This window comes from Periplaneta americana, chromosome 7 (assembly GCF_040183065.1).
Source record: "Periplaneta americana isolate PAMFEO1 chromosome 7, P.americana_PAMFEO1_priV1, whole genome shotgun sequence".
NCBI classification, from domain to species: Eukaryota; Metazoa; Arthropoda; class Insecta; order Blattodea; family Blattidae; genus Periplaneta; species Periplaneta americana.
Window position 1 is genome coordinate 99,700,454 of NC_091123.1, and position 16,209 is coordinate 99,716,662.

Below are 16,209 nucleotides of genomic sequence, written 5' to 3' on the forward strand. Positions count from 1 at the left end.
TGTTCCAAATATGCGGAGTAACATCAATGTTCCCTCGTCCCCTATTCTGTGCAGCTATGTTTCGAAAGTGAACTCTTTCCAAGGGATTTCTTCTTCAAACTTCCGTATAACTTTCTTTCTTTACATCAACCCAGCTACGTGACCAACCCATTGTAACTTCCTTCATTTAACTCTTCTAAGAATACTAGCGGACTAAAGGCCACGAGATTTCTACTTACCTCCTTTTCTTTTTCTTTGCCTCAATTCAGCTCTTGTAGTCAGAAAAAAAAAATTCTCAAGACGAGCTTATAAAGTCCCAGATGATAAACGCATAGTAAATAATCATCCTTCTTGTTCTGTGACCAACTGATTGGAATTAGTCACGGTATTCTAACATAGTCAAGAAAATATCTACATTATTTCAAACAGAAAAAATAAAACTGGCACGGAGATTTAGAACAAAACTGTAAAGTGATGCTAATAAAATACTTAGAATACCCTGCTTCATTAGAAGTGACATAACTGGTACTGGAAGCAGAAACCTGATATACGTTAAAATGAACGTCATCTTAATATTCTAATTACCTGCATAATATTCTTAGGTAATACATTTATTTTTCTCATTTGCGGTGATGTATTGCAGTACAATGCTGTCACCGTTGTGGATGAGGGGTTAGCGAGTGTAACTCCGAACTTTGAATCCAGCGAACCCAGCGGTCCCGGGTTCGATTCCAGGACGAGTTGCCTGGGTTTGTTTTTTTCGGGGTTTTTCCAACACGCCTATGTATGAATATTAGGTAACTTTATCAGGCGATTGGAACCCCACTCATCTTCGCCAATTCCTTTTCTCCCCCATCATCCTTTCCTCATCATCCCGTTTCTGGTTTTTCAGATTACTTTACAGGCGGCCTCCCGGAACTACTGGCTCTCTCGACCGGCCTCCGTGGAATGCAGCTAAGCGACGTTGGATGGCTTCTGCAACGAGCACCCGAGGCGGACCCACATGGGGCTTGGGAGAAGTTGCCGAAGCAGGAATGGTATATGAATTTCTGTTCGCTGTAGGGACCGTTCGTTAGAGAGTCATGTGGTTGGGTTGGTGCGCGTAGGCGATCTGTGGCATGCAACTAATTCCATATCGAGGGTTAGCGTAATAGAGCTCAACACGTCGCAGTGCTGAGCCATCCGTGCCCTCTCACTCAAATTCCATTCCATTCTATGCTGTCCATTATTTAGTCTTACATGCAGTATGGCTAAAGAAGATACACTCGGTTCAGTTCTTCCTGTTGCTAAAATTGGCATAGTGAAATTTTTAACGAAAGGAGATACATTTTATGCTCCAACATGGAATATGTTGCTTAGTATCTCATAATACTGGGTCCCACAAGCAATAATCACAGCAGCCCTAGAACATAATTAAATAATAATTGGTAGCTTTTCAGTATCCGAACCAACGTTTCGGAACTACTTACTATTCTCATTTTGTGTAACATTTCATTTGTGATTGAGATTCGCCATATTAATCTGTTAGTCCAAAACATCCCTGACAAATGAACAACTTAGTTGTAACGGATCCAGTAAGTGGTTCTGAAATTTTAAACATCTTATTGCAACTCAAACACTGTAAAACATTTTAACATCTTATAATTGGACATGTCCTGGCAGATGTTTTGCGGAGATAATCAAGGGTCACTTCGTCGAAGGCATCTTCCACAGCTTTTCGTAATTGTTGTGTTATAGCGGTGATTTCGCACATTGCAAATTGCAAATTTTGTTTTGACTCTGGATTTAATTGTCATTTTTTGTAATTATAAGAATGATTTCAGTTCTATACTTCTTGATGTTCGAAGAATCCAAATAGGTATTGATATAAAATTGGATCACCTCCTCCTAGATAAATCCCCAAGAGAGCATTATTAGGTGTCGATAGGTATGGACTTCGTGCGGGCCAGGCAAAAGGAGCTTGATCATCTGCAGATCTTCTTCCAATTCACCGGTTGGGAAAGGTCGTATTCAGTCAGTATTTACACACTACCCGTTACGGATGCACATTTTATCACCCCAAAATTGTTGCTTTCCTTGGCGGTTCTACACCAAAGCGGTCAAGAATTTTCATCTTCACTGTTTCCACGGTGTCGCCGGTATGATGTCTTTCATGAAACCAAAACCGCTGTCACTAATCTTTGTTTGATTATAAAGGGATTCTGGTCACCCATGTTTCTTTATAACTGCACGGTTACCATGATACTATGGTACCAATGTAAATATGGGGGTACCAACAATCACATTCAAAATTCACAAAGTAAGTGAAATAAGAATACATGTGGGGTACGCCCTTTTCGTGACCTCACTGTACATTGCAACAAAATTAGTGACACTTAAAGTACACATTCATTTTTATTTAAAATCTATCACCATTTCCTACAACGAAGAGAAAGAGATAAGTCGCTTTCGTAAATGTGTATTATAATCTATTCATTGTTTTAGTCGCCTAAGTATACGGAGGAATGTTTTTATTCAAGCGTAGCATTGCTCAATAGAAGTCCCTGTACTATCCTGAGTTGATGTAAACAAAAACCTTGTATAACACACTACGTAGCTTCATAGCTTCGGTGTCCGAAGCTCCATCCCCGTAAATAACAGTAGTAGCGCCACGGATTATTATTATTATTATTATTATTATTATTATTATTATTATTATTATTATCTTTAATCATTCCAACCGAGGCGTAGGAACAAAATTATTGACAGCAAAAGCAGTATTTATATTATCAACAGTAACAATAATACAAATAGCGTTATCGAGAACAGTGGTAGAAAAACATTTATTGACACAATCAAGGGCCATCGGCATAACTCGAGGTAATGAGTGTGAGGTTCTGTTCTGGCATGAGTTCGCATCTCTTTCGGGTCGATTGCCTGATTGCGATATTTCCTGTAACTTTAACTCCTCTCATCCAATATTGATTTGCTATTACCTAACCAAACGACGATAGAAAACTGTGAAAGTTAAATAACAAATTTTCAGCAACATTAATGTTATCGAATTCGTTACTAATGATGTTGTTAGCCGTAATGAGTAAAACATGAATCTCGCACACTCTCAGGTTAGAAACATTCATGGTTTCCCTTTTTTTTCTTCTTAGGAGGGAACATCCCACGCACTACAACCTGAGGTCTATTCTACACTCCCCTATATGGGATGAATTGCGTGCCCACCGATCCTCTACGCGCACCGACCTAATCACTTGGCCCCCATAACGACCGGTCCCTACAGCCAACAGTGTCCATGTACCACTCCTGCTTCGGCAACCACCCCAAGGCTCCCTTAACGGTCCGAGGCGGAAGTCCTCTCCCGAGAAGGTCTGCCCCGGGTTCCCTTAGAGTAGCTATCCATCGTCACATGAATACAATCCACAGAAGCCGGTCGAGAAAGCCAGCAGCTTCGGAGGGCGCCTGAAAACCAGAAGAAGTAACGGGATGATGAATGAAAGTGTGATAGGGGAGGAAAGGAAGTGGCGAAAATGAGTGGGGTTTCAATCGCCTGATAAGGTTACCTGATATTCTTGCATAGGAGTGAGGGGAAAAATCCCGAAAAACCTCATCCAGGCAAATCGTCCCGACCGGGACCGGGTTCGGAGTTATACTCGCTAACTCCTCAGCCACAACGGTGGACTTTTTCCTTTATTACTCTTCTTCTAAGATAAATTTTGTTTCATGTGTTCATATTTGAGTGTCAGTATTGAAATGGTAGTTGCGTCTTAATAATGAATAACATATTATATTTACTGCTTGATCTTTAGAGAAAGGTCAGATCAGAGGTGAAATTGTGAAATAAATCACTATTTTTTCCCCGCTAATAATTATTTGAAATTATCTTCGCAAAATGGTATGGAATTTATTGAAAAATTCGAAAATTAAGTGCTTTTAATTACGTAATAGGATTTATGTGTCAAACTACTTTTCCCTCATACCGCACCATTCAATAAAAATATAAATAATAAAAATCTCTGAAACTGTTTTGTAGAAAAGTTGTGATTGGGTGTGTTCTTGATTATTTTATATGTTGTCGCTTTGCTGAAGACTTTCATAGCTCTCTTTGTTGTAAATTTTTTTAAACAATTTTAACATTAATCCTAGGTACATAGTTTCAGAAATTCATGTTTTCCTAATGTTTACTTTATCTCTCATTTTCTCGGAAGTTTCACAAATAGGCCTAACATATATGGAGGCCTACCTTCTCCTCAGAATATTAGACCGTTAAAAGCAAGATTTTTTTCAGCTTATATACAGCATTTACATTGATTCTTGAGCTTTAGCTTAAAATAATTTGTAAAAAAAAAATGATCGTGCATGAATATTAATACAATATTTTCTTTTTTTAAGTAATCGGTTACAAAGAAAATCATAAATTATTATTTTCACGAAGTACGCATTATAAACAAGAGCTCAGCATTTCTAGGATAACAAATCAATAGTAAAATGTTGATACATATAATTATATCAGTAATACTTCCTGAGATACACGTACATAAAAATGATTCACTTAACATTGATAACGTAAGGCCTCTGATCTCACTTAAGGAACATTGAGACTGAATTTAATATTTTCTATGGTTTTAATTCAATTGTTTTCAAATTTTTTGACTTGGTTCTAAGTATTATATAAACACTTGTATCAAATTTCAACAAATTCCATACATCAATTCCTTCAATATTATTTTTTTTAAATTATGGGTAAATTCAATATGACTCTCGCGGGACTATAAACGAAATATTATTTTGAATTTTTTTTTTGTGAAGGATTTACATTCCATAATTCATAAACATACGCACTGATTTTTAAATCTGAGCACTGGTGAAGAACATAAAAACTTTCATTTGGGACAATTTTTTTTGTTTAATTCCTGTATTTTTTTAAGTTGAAAATTCATTACACGAAAAGTATTTAACCAAGAGACAATTCCATGCATAGTTTTGTGTATTGATATATGTAGAGTATTCATGCAGAATTTTATGTAAATTGAAGGAAATGGAAACCGCGAGGGACCATGTTTTGTATAATGAAAAATGTCGTTTTGAGAAAATTTAATTTATTAAAAAATGTTCAACATGTTTCTTCACATTGAATGTTTCAGAACTCCCAGCACTATAGCATTTCTCTTGGTTCTTATTCTTCTTCTTGGCTTCCTCCTTCTTCGTTTTTGACATCCTGGCCACCCTCTTGGAATCATTATTTGACCACTTACTCTCACACAGTCTCCTCTTGTTTCGCCTCACTGCAATCTCTTGTGATACTCTTGGAAGATCCTCCTGTCTTATAGTGGTCTTACGATGTTGCATGACACTGCATCCTATGTTGTACTCTCCAACACCATTATAGGCCCAGTCCCTTTTTGGAAACAATATTTTTCTTTGGACATTTTCGTCATATTGAAGCGTGCGAACTTTTATTTTCCTTTTGGGTTCATTACGGTGACATTAATTCCTAAAAGCGTCAGACGATGGCAGAGAAGGCATGCTTTGAAGTAGTCTATCTATAGCGAAAACTGAGGGAAATTTTAATATGATATGATAAAGATATTCATTACAATTGAGGGAAAATGGGCGTTGCACGTTTTAATCTCCTTCACGCGGGATTTGAAAATGGCCGCCAGACCTTTAAAATGGAAGATGGAGGCTAAATATAGAACAATAACGTAGACAAATGTGTAAAGTCATCATTTATCTAAATAAAAAACAAAAATTGAATTTTTTTGCCATTTTGGCTAAAAATTCAGTCCTAGTGTCCTTAAGAGAGATAATAAAGTTTGGAAAAGGACCACACTCGATTGACATCGTTTGTATTTCCTTACAAAGTTGCTATATGACTGGTAATTCACTGTTTGATATCAATGCAGTATTAACTTCTAGGAAACATTCTAAAAACCTCATGATCACCAACGTACGCATTAGCAATAGCAATAGGAATAACAGCATTATCATCATCGTTATCATCATCTTCATCAACATCATTATCATAAAAACTAACGAGCATATTAAAAATGAGCTTGAGAGTGGAATGTGATTAAAATTCTTAATTTATTGGGCTCCATGAGCTTTAGTATGACACTTATTTTAACGCACACTATAATAGCAACGTAACATATTTGACATCGTGCGAAGAAAGCAGAATAGTATGAACACTTGAAGTCGTGCAGGGAAAGCATAATGACGTGAATGTGATAGTTGTGTTCAAGAAACGCGCTCAATAGTAGCAGCATTAAGAGTTTCTCACTTGAAACTTAATGCACAATTGAAACCGCCGCGCCAGATACTGGTGGGAGTGAGCTAGTTATATAATTACATCTACAAATTTACTGTTCTAAATCCTACAGGCGCTGAATTCAAATGAACTCTCTGTGTACGCTAATTACGCTTCATAAAGAACAAGTTAAACTAACACTTCACACAGATGTACAGAATTTGTAAATCTGAAAGAATGTAGAAAATGCAATAAGCGGTCTTTTGCATTTTATTGTACAATGTGCAAGATTTGCCTTACGAACATAATATAAAAGTTACCCGGAATCAAACAGACAATGAATGCAAAATAATTTATTGTCTAGAAAGTGTAGCAAAAAAAAAAAAAAAAAAAAAAAAAAAAAAAAAGGAACAAGAAAGGAACTACATTTTCAGTAAATTTACAAGCAATTTTATGTGTTGCCGTGTACACAGTAATGCCATCTTGTGTCACACGCTTAAATATATGGACCGCTGCGTGGCATTCCTTTCCTTTTTGTTTGGTTTGTCTTTTTTATTATTATGGGCTGGACACTCTGCATGACACGCCCTGTTAATTAGCATATTGCAAACCAACCCCTTCATCCTCACCCACTCTCCGACCGCTAGTGTGACTTGGCAACGCAGTGCGGTATGTATATATTACATAACTTCACTTTTTTTGTTTACTTTTCCATCCCTTCTGAGTCATTAAACTGCAAGATAGTAACAGCCTAGGGGATAAGGGATGGAAGACTATAAGAAGCGGATGGTTTCGAATGAGAATATTTATTAAAACCATTTTCAGGGAGTATAAAGTATTACATTTACTTGAGCGAGGACATTCCCTCTTGGTCACACGACAAGCTTTAAGTCATTCACTGCAAGTAGGTCACAAATCGTGTCATATTGTTGCATTGACATATTGTGACTAATTTTATTCGTTAAAGTGCGTTAGATGAAGTTGAGCTAACAGACGCAAAATGCCCGTTAATTTCAGCAGATAGCGCATGGATTGTCGTTCATCTTGCAGTGCTTTACACAGATTACTAACATAGTTTTTGTATATTACATTTAATACTAAAATAATCTACACATTATATAGGATCTTAATTGAGTAAACATCAATAATTTAGAGTTGGTTATAGTATAATGCATTTCTATACATTATTATTGCCAGTATTACGATAAAAAAAAAAAATAATAATAATAATAGTAATAATTGTTATTATTACTGTTATTATTATTATTATTATTATTATTATTATTATTATTATTATTATTATTATTATTTTATTCGTACTGAAGGGGTATGTTATTTATATAAACTTTGAACGTAATCTGCTGTTATTAGTCTTCCTACAGTTGCTTGTTTATAACTACTAGTAAGTCACTGGCTTCTCAAACTCCATCGGTTTCATTTATATTCGTTCCCAATTTACTCTATAGAGGGCATTGGACCAGTCAGATTGTAAGTTAACGTATTTCCACTTTTCTCTAACAGAGCTCTTTGGAATTAGTGCTGCTCAGCGGACGAATACTATTGACGGAGGAATTTAATACTACGAATAAAGCTCTCCTCCGGTGATCTCCGGTACTGTCGTGGGTACTAGAGAGAGTAAACGGAAGGATGCGGAACTCCGGAGGGAAGCGAGGGAATTCTCAAGGAAGAACGGCAGGCCAACCGAACGACGAGACTGGCGATAGTTGTCAGTGGGATAAAATGGCACTGAAGCGGATATCCGACACATGGAAATTCTTTCCTTCAGTTTAAAGTAGCAGAATTTTGTGACGGGGGTTATTATTAATATTGTTTACAATTTACATTGTCGGTATTTTAAATTTTGTATAATATTCTTCTTCTTCTTCTTCTTATTATTATTATTATTATTATTATTATTATTATTATTATTATTATTATTATTATTAGGCCTATCATTATTATTACTGTTATTATTATTTACATACAAATGACTTTTAGAGAACCCGGAGGTTCATTGCCGTCCTCACATAAGCCCGCCATTTGTCCTATCCTGAGCAAGATTAATCCAGTCTCTACCATCATATCCCATATCACTCAAATCTATTTTAATATTATTCTCCCATCTACGTCTCGGACTCACCAAAGGTCTTTTTTTCCCTCCGGCCCCCCAAACTAACACTCTATATGACTTTCTGGATTCGCCCATGCGTGCTACATGCCCTGCCCATCTCAAACATCTGGATTTAATGTTCCTAATTATGTCGTAGATTGGGAGGGTAATATTAAAATGTATTTGAGGGAGATGGGATATGACGACAGAGAGTGGATTAATCTTGCACAGAATAGGGACCGATGGCGGACTTATGTGAGGGCGACGATGAACCTTCGGGTTCCTTAAAAGTCATTTGTAAGTAAGTTGTAAGTAAATAAGTCTATTGTAGGTATGAGATGGAATAAATCAGTCATGTAACTGTGAGAAAGACAATGAAATGTTTCCGAATAGACTGAGACATTGTTTCTCATTTTGAGTATCTGTAGTGAAGATTGGTTAGTGATAGTGCTTTGTTTAGTTTTATGGTCTACTTAGCTTGATTTTACATACTTACTTGTCTAAAGTTTCAAGTCCGCGTAACAAGTTTAGTACATAGTTAAAAGGCATTAAACGCCTGGGTAAAATTTCTACACATTCGTACGTAAAGTTTAGTGGACATTCGAAATATATCATTAATAAATAAAGTTTACTATCATACTCTATGCCTGAATAAATTTACTTTTTCGAACACTGTATCGTATTGTATGATTTATCTCCAGCAGTTTTTGTGTAAAACTTTTTTTTTTTGTGAAATTAAAATTAAAGAAGATATGAGTAATATTCCATATTTTTAACACGCTGTGTGATACACACACACACACACACACACACACACATACACACACAGAGTGGATGGTAACTTGTGCACCAAAATTAAACTGATGATAAATCATGAGGAGAGATATGAAAAATCTAAATAAGTATTTTTTCTAACTTTCACCGATTTAGAGGAAATCGTTATGTTTCTCTGAAGGATTTCGAAACAGTACGCCTACTCTAAGCAAGCGCGGCCTGCATTCCTGATCTTCCCTCCCCTTCTACTTTACTCAGTCGGCGTCTTTGGAGAGAGCGCTGCGTTGGAAGATTTATTTTAACGATTTTCTCAATTATTCAATTTAAATTCATAGCTAAACTTTTTAATTAAAAAAAATTCAAGACATTAACTGTTCAGATTATTTGTACCTATCTGCTTGTATAGCAATCAGCCGTTTTTCTAGGGCCATTACCGCAATAGAGCGTTACAAATATTGGGCAAAGAATATTTTCTTCCTGTTTAACGATGCTTCTTCGAAGGACAATTAATGCAATAAAAGTGTTGTTATATTTAACATGACGTTTAATCACCTCTTAAATATTGGTGCTTCGCCCCCCTTCCATCCTGTATATGTGAGGGGTGCAGAGCAAAAGCGGTGTATGTCCAAATAGTGACATTGAGAAAGTAGGGTTGTGTGAAAATGAAAAATATAAACTCTAGGAAAGATGCAAAGGCAATTTATTGGCATAGTTACATGTAAATGACATCTCACAACTGCCAATTTTGGACTTACACCACTTCTGCTCTGCACCCCTCATATAAGATCACTTAAAGCTCACTTAAATCTTCGAAGTGTTGTAAATATTTTAGTACTTGAAGTTGGTTTTTAAAAAAATAGTAGCAATATGTTCGCCATTCGCTTATTTAACAAATAGCACTCTTCCTACGACACCATACACAGAATTTTGCAGAAAAGTGTCGAAATATTCTCAATTTCCTGCGGGAGAGCATCTTTAGTTGCAGTAGGATTGTTAGGTGTGCCACAGAAATTCGTTCTTAAAGTTAACCCCAAAGCCCGAAGTCGGATGGATTCAGACCTGGAAATCGTGGAGGACTTATTGTTGGAAAATGCCTACTGATGACACGATTGCAAATTATCAGTGTAATTGTTTTGAAGTGCGTCATCTTCAATTAAGACTATGTTTTCCGGCTCGTGGTTTCTCAGTTTAGGGGCGATGAAGTTCTGAAGCATATCGTAATAGCGCACCCCGTTTACTGTGACAGTATCTATTATTCAATTGTTGTCTTCTTCGAAGAAATATGAAACAATTATTAATTGTGAAGTGAAGCCAGTGGCCAAGCCACATCATACAGTGTTTTATTAGAACCCGGGTATCATTTCCAGATCAAGTTCTACAATTACGTGCATTAACTCCATCATTAAGGAAAATGTGTGCTTCATGTGTACACAGAACTTCGTCCAACCAATGGTTATTAATTAGAATATCTGTTCACAAATAAGGCAAAATCATATAGTTTCTGCTGGTCACTTATTTCAGTACAAACACTGGTTTCAAAACTTTTATAGGTCTAAGATACTTGATTCATTTGGTCATAATATAGATAGTTAAACTAAACAAGATTTATTATTGTGAGCATCTAATTGTGTCAATACGTCCAGCTACAGTGAATATCCAAACCAATAACATTTGTTCAAAAAAAGAGACTAGAGACGAAGCGGCATTCCATCAACGTCAAGTGTGTGTGACAAGCATATCTTGTGTTGCAGATCGGAGACACGCCCAACCCGGAGCTCCGCATCATCACCAGCACGTTCAACAAGATCCTGTACAAAGGTGAGATAATTTTTATTACCTCACTATAAGTGGCGTCACCCCGTTATGAAACTTTTTCCTATTTACTGTAATGTGTCTGCTGTGTCAGATAGTATTGCTTTCTACTTGTGCCTATATCGACGCTTTTCTGGTTTCTTTACTTTTAACATTTATGTATAATTTTCAAGGTAATAGTTATCTAAGTAACAGGAAATAAATAATGTGTAAATTTAACTCTATTGTTTATAAAACGAAGAGCTTTGAAGATATTTTTAAATTCACTGTTATTGAAAACATTTTAATTATTTCGTTTTCGTGATTTTAACAATGAAGCCAATTTCTGAGGCAAAATTTAGAGTTGCTGAATTATTTTTTTCAACAATATTGTAAAAAAAGTTAAAATACTGTATGTTCACGGATTATTAGAGCACTTTTTTGTGGAATTATTTTAGAATTGTTTGGGAAAATTCAATTAGGCTTATAGAAGTGTATGGCGCGCAATTTCTGTGAAAATTCATACTCAGGGTATCTCTTAAAAAATTGTGTGAAAATTTCAATTCAGGAGTCCATTTTCAGTAACTAAAAATCAAAGTAATTTGAATATTTTAAGAAAATTATGTGAAAATGTAACATAAAATAATATTTGAGTCATTTTTATTTTAATTTCCGTTCCTGGGATTCTTTTGAGCATTATGTAAGAAAATTTATTTTCATGAGATTTCCGTGAATATAATTATTTATAACAAATATTAAGTTTAGGTTGAAACTTAAAATTAATAGCAGTGTTAATATCAAATATGTGTGTCGTCTAATTTATTAAAATAGTTAAATTTGATTTATAGGAAAATATTTCTTCCTGTGATACATAAAACTAGTTATTAAGAAGCAGTATTTTGTTGAAAAGTTTCCTCTTTTAATCAAGGAGAGCGAGCTGCTTCGTGGAGTGTATTTATATAATTAATAGAATTCAAATTATAAAATATAGAGGCCGATATGCGTGAGAAGGTTGAAAATATTCTTCTATAGGCTACATACAAATTTTTATTACATCAAACACTTGAGTAATTTTACAGTAATTAATAAATGCACATATTATACACTACATGTAGTGAAAGATATAAACATTATATGCTCGTGTATGTGTTCAAATAATAATTTATAATTATAAATAAATAAATAAAAATAAATAAATAAATAAATAAATGACTATTTTTCTCACTGAAGTAGGTACGTACTCGACAAGTTATTACAAATGTGAAAAATATAACGGAAACTTTAAATAATTAATGACTCTATATAGATCATATGCTGAAATACTCAAAACAAAATAATGTTTCGTACAATAGTACTGTTATAGAGGAGATATTTTGCATTTTTTTATGTTTTTGGGTACTGTCATTCTTCCGTATGCACCTATGATTTGAGTGTTGTAAGATATGTGAGTGAGTGAGTGAGTGAGTGAGTGAGTGAGTGAGTGAGTGAGTGAGTGAGTGAGTGAGTGAGTGAATGAGATATGCCGTCTGTGATCTCTGATCTTTGACAATAAACTACTATCAGTACCATTATCAACACTATTATTATTATTATTATTATTATTATTATTATTATTATTATTATTATTATTATTATTATTAGGCCTATTATCATCGTATGATACTACAATCCAAAAGATTCATAAGTTCTTCAATCTTCTTCTATCTCAGTTTCTTGCTGTTTACTTCCATTTCTTTACTCGTATACACTGTTTCTTCATAATTTTAAACATATCTCCTCACATTTTTCTTGGTCTACTTATGGCAATACTTCCTTAGATGTGATCAGACGTGTCTGTTCTGGGTGTCTTTTCTTCAATTAAGAGTGATGTGTCCTTCCAATAAAATTACACTATATTTAAGTCTTCTGACCTACTCTATTTCAGCCCTTCCGAATAGTAACTTCGATTCTTTAGTTATATCTATATTGCAATCAGCATTATGGTTTAAACAGTTTAAATTTAAATTTCTTCTTGTGGTTGGTTTGGTATTTCCGTCTTGTCAATATGCACTACATTTTCCATTAGTTCTCTATATCATACTTTGAGGGGAATAAAATTTTTATCCAACTAGAAGATCAAGCAACCGTATAGTTATAATTTCTGTTATATTTTGGATGTTTGGTAGGCTGCAGAAAACTTTTTTTTTCCTGAATTATCAAATAAAATATAACTCGTTAGTGGTCTTAGCAGCCGAAAATCTGGAAATTCACCTAATATTTTCTAAGTTGCTTTCAATGCTCATAACTACGTATAATCCTAACATAAAGTTGGAATTATCAAAATTTTATAGAATGTTAATTGTTTTATGGGTTACTGTTTCCATAATGTTTCTCTTTATAATTGATATATTACAGACATGTACTTGATGTTACACAATTAAAATGTAGAACCTTTGCATAAAAAATTGAAATTGTGCGGCTGTATAAATTATCCATAAAAACTTACTTGTTCTATTATCATTATCTAGTATAAGGTAAACTCTGATAGTTTTAACAGTTTTAAAATAAGCCTTTTGTTTGAGAAAATGCTTTTCAATCGATCTGTCAGCCTCTGTTATCTTCTTAAACGGGGTAGTCGTATCGGCTCCCGTTGCTACACTTCATGATCATATTGGGTCCCTGGTCAGAACAGTCGTATCGGCTCCGGATGTGGAGCAGTATTCTTTCCTGAACAGTCGTATCGGCTCCCGGGTGTGGAGCGGTATTCTTTCCTGAACAGTCGTATCGGCTTGCTGGTGTGGAGCGGTATTCTTCCCTCATCGACTCTTGTTCTGTGTCTTGTGAATCTGACTTACATCCTGAAATGTGGACTAATTTTGGTAATGCAGGAGACCGGACTACAAACTGCTGCGAATCGTTTCATGCGAAATTCAACCTGGAATTCGATGCTGCCCATCCTAATTTAGCCTATATCATTTCATAGAAGTGTTGAAGGAAATTCAAGAAGACACATAGGCCTACATAACACTTCGAAGTAATAACGACAGAAGAAAATCAAACAAATGGATCACAGTTCATACAGTTATTGAGGCAAACATAAATGACTTCAATTATGGAAGATCACTAGATTGCAGTACATGAAAAAAGTGAGCTAAAAATTTTGAAGTCTATGTTCATACCATGGCTGAAACGTATTTTATGTTAACATTATGTTTATAAGTTAGACGAAACTTACTTGGGTTAAGAAAAATTTTAATCATGCCAATATTTTAGTCCTAAGACCGTTAAATGCGAAGCAGGAGCCGTTACGACCAGTCCTCAGTGTTGAAGAGGGAGCCGAAACGACCGATCTTTGATGTTACTGAGGGAGCCAAAACGACCAGCCCCAATTAACAGCCAAAAGCCAAAACAGGTTACTGGGAGCCGAAATGACCGCACCCTTCTTAAGATATTGATATGACCACTATAAAGAACTCGAAAATTCTATTGACTGGACAGTCAAATATAATTCTAAAAACGGCATCTTATGACATTAAATCCATCCACTGTCATATCTAGCATCATCCATGTCCTAGATACTGGTTGTACAAAGTTCTTTGAGGTGAAGTCACTCAGCTGTACTTAGTAAAGAGCATGATGTAAATAAGTGTTAAAGATTTTATTATATTCAATGTTCCGAAACTTGCATTTAAAAACGAGAACTATGATGAATGCACTCACAAGACATTTACAGTAAGAGACTCCTTCCGTGAGGATAGTTTAGTTTACTTAAAGAATTTGTAAAATTATACTTTCTTTCATAAGAACTGGATGAATCATAGTTTTATACCGTTCTCAGGAGCATTTGTTTGCAATTACTATAATTATTTTTATGAAAACGTTCTTATTTTATCATGAACAATGTTGGAAGAAAAATTACAGAATTACAGACTCTGATGTCAGATAGTAAGCCTGTTAAAAAAATGAGTAATTTTTTTAAAATAAACAAAAAATATATCACTTATGGACCTACGTGGCTTCACAGTTATTGCTAGACAAGTTCTATATCTTCTGGCCAGTCATTTGTGTATAGTGTTCAGGTTTTCGTTGCATACAAAAACGCGTTCGTTCGAGAATTCTTGATTTTTCGTAGATATCTTGACAGGCATTCATAATCCTTTGATGCAATGTCCCCAAATAAGCGACTATGAAAATACCAAACTTTATCAATCTCAGCATAGACAAGATTCTAAGGGATTAAGATCAGGGGACTATGGAGATTAATTAATTGAAACTCCTCGACGTATCAACTGTTACTTAATTTATAGCTTAGATGGTATCGAAAGATGAAGTATGAACCATAACATTTATCGATACTTGAAAATACATCTTCCAGGAGAACAGGTAAACTACCTATGAAGAAATCATGGAACACAATAGTTAAAGTCATTTAGGCGATATGTTGGGTTAGGCAAATAGCAAATCGTCTATATCTTCGAAGGTGTTCTTTTTAAAGGGTTGTGTTTATTACAATTTCTTTTATTTATTTTATTATCAACAGTCAATGTTTGGAAACCTTTTTTGGACATTATACATAATTATTCATTCTACATAATTCTAAACCATAGAGAAGAATAGAAATCTTAGTGAAGAAATTCTTAAAAATCTATGTTGGACACGTACAAAGGGACAAACTTGGTAACTCACATTTAGAAATTAATTAAAGAGTCAATACAAACGTCAGTAAATGGATAAGAATTAATAATAATAGTAATAATAATAGTAATAATAATAATAATAATAATAATAATAATACATTTTAGGCCTACTAATAGAATTCACAATAACATATAATTTGAGACATTTTGTAATTTAAAGGCTAATCAATACAAAGGTGAGTAATTCAGCTTAAAATGCAAAAGAAATATCTCACAACTGTATCAGTGATCTGGTGGTTAGCATGCTGGCGTCCAAATCTGGAGGTACCGGGTTTGATTCCCTGGCTAGATTCTCAAGGAGTAAAGCTCCCTGGGTATTTAGAGTCCGGAAATTTGTGTGAATGCGAGTGTCATCGTGAGTGTGTCGGATTATTAAATAACCAGACTTCAAATAAAAATACAGTATAATATCAGGAACAATTTCAACGTCACATTTTTGACAAGTAACGTCATCTGGAAGCTTAATCAGAAAGCACTAAGAGATGCTGTAGGGCTAACAATAAATTTTAAAAAATATATATCACAAAGAGAATTAAGTTCATAACTAAGTTTCTTGTTGCAGTTTATTTTGTGGCTATACTTTATACCAACTCTAATCTTCTCTCTGTTCCTTAAACAGTAATGTTCTCATGAATCGT

General features: G+C 34.7%; 1 protein-coding gene across 1 annotated transcript in view; it reads left to right on the forward strand.

The window, feature by feature from the left end:
* The window catches only part of LOC138702778 (carbonic anhydrase-related protein 10-like), a 1,183,548-nt gene that overhangs the window by 577,774 nt on the left and 589,565 nt on the right, over window positions 1-16,209 (forward strand). Inside the window, exon 5 of the mRNA XM_069830077.1 lies at window positions 10,856-10,922. Coding sequence (XP_069686178.1) covers window positions 10,856-10,922 — 67 coding nt within the window. The remainder of the gene's footprint in view (window positions 1-10,855; window positions 10,923-16,209) is intronic.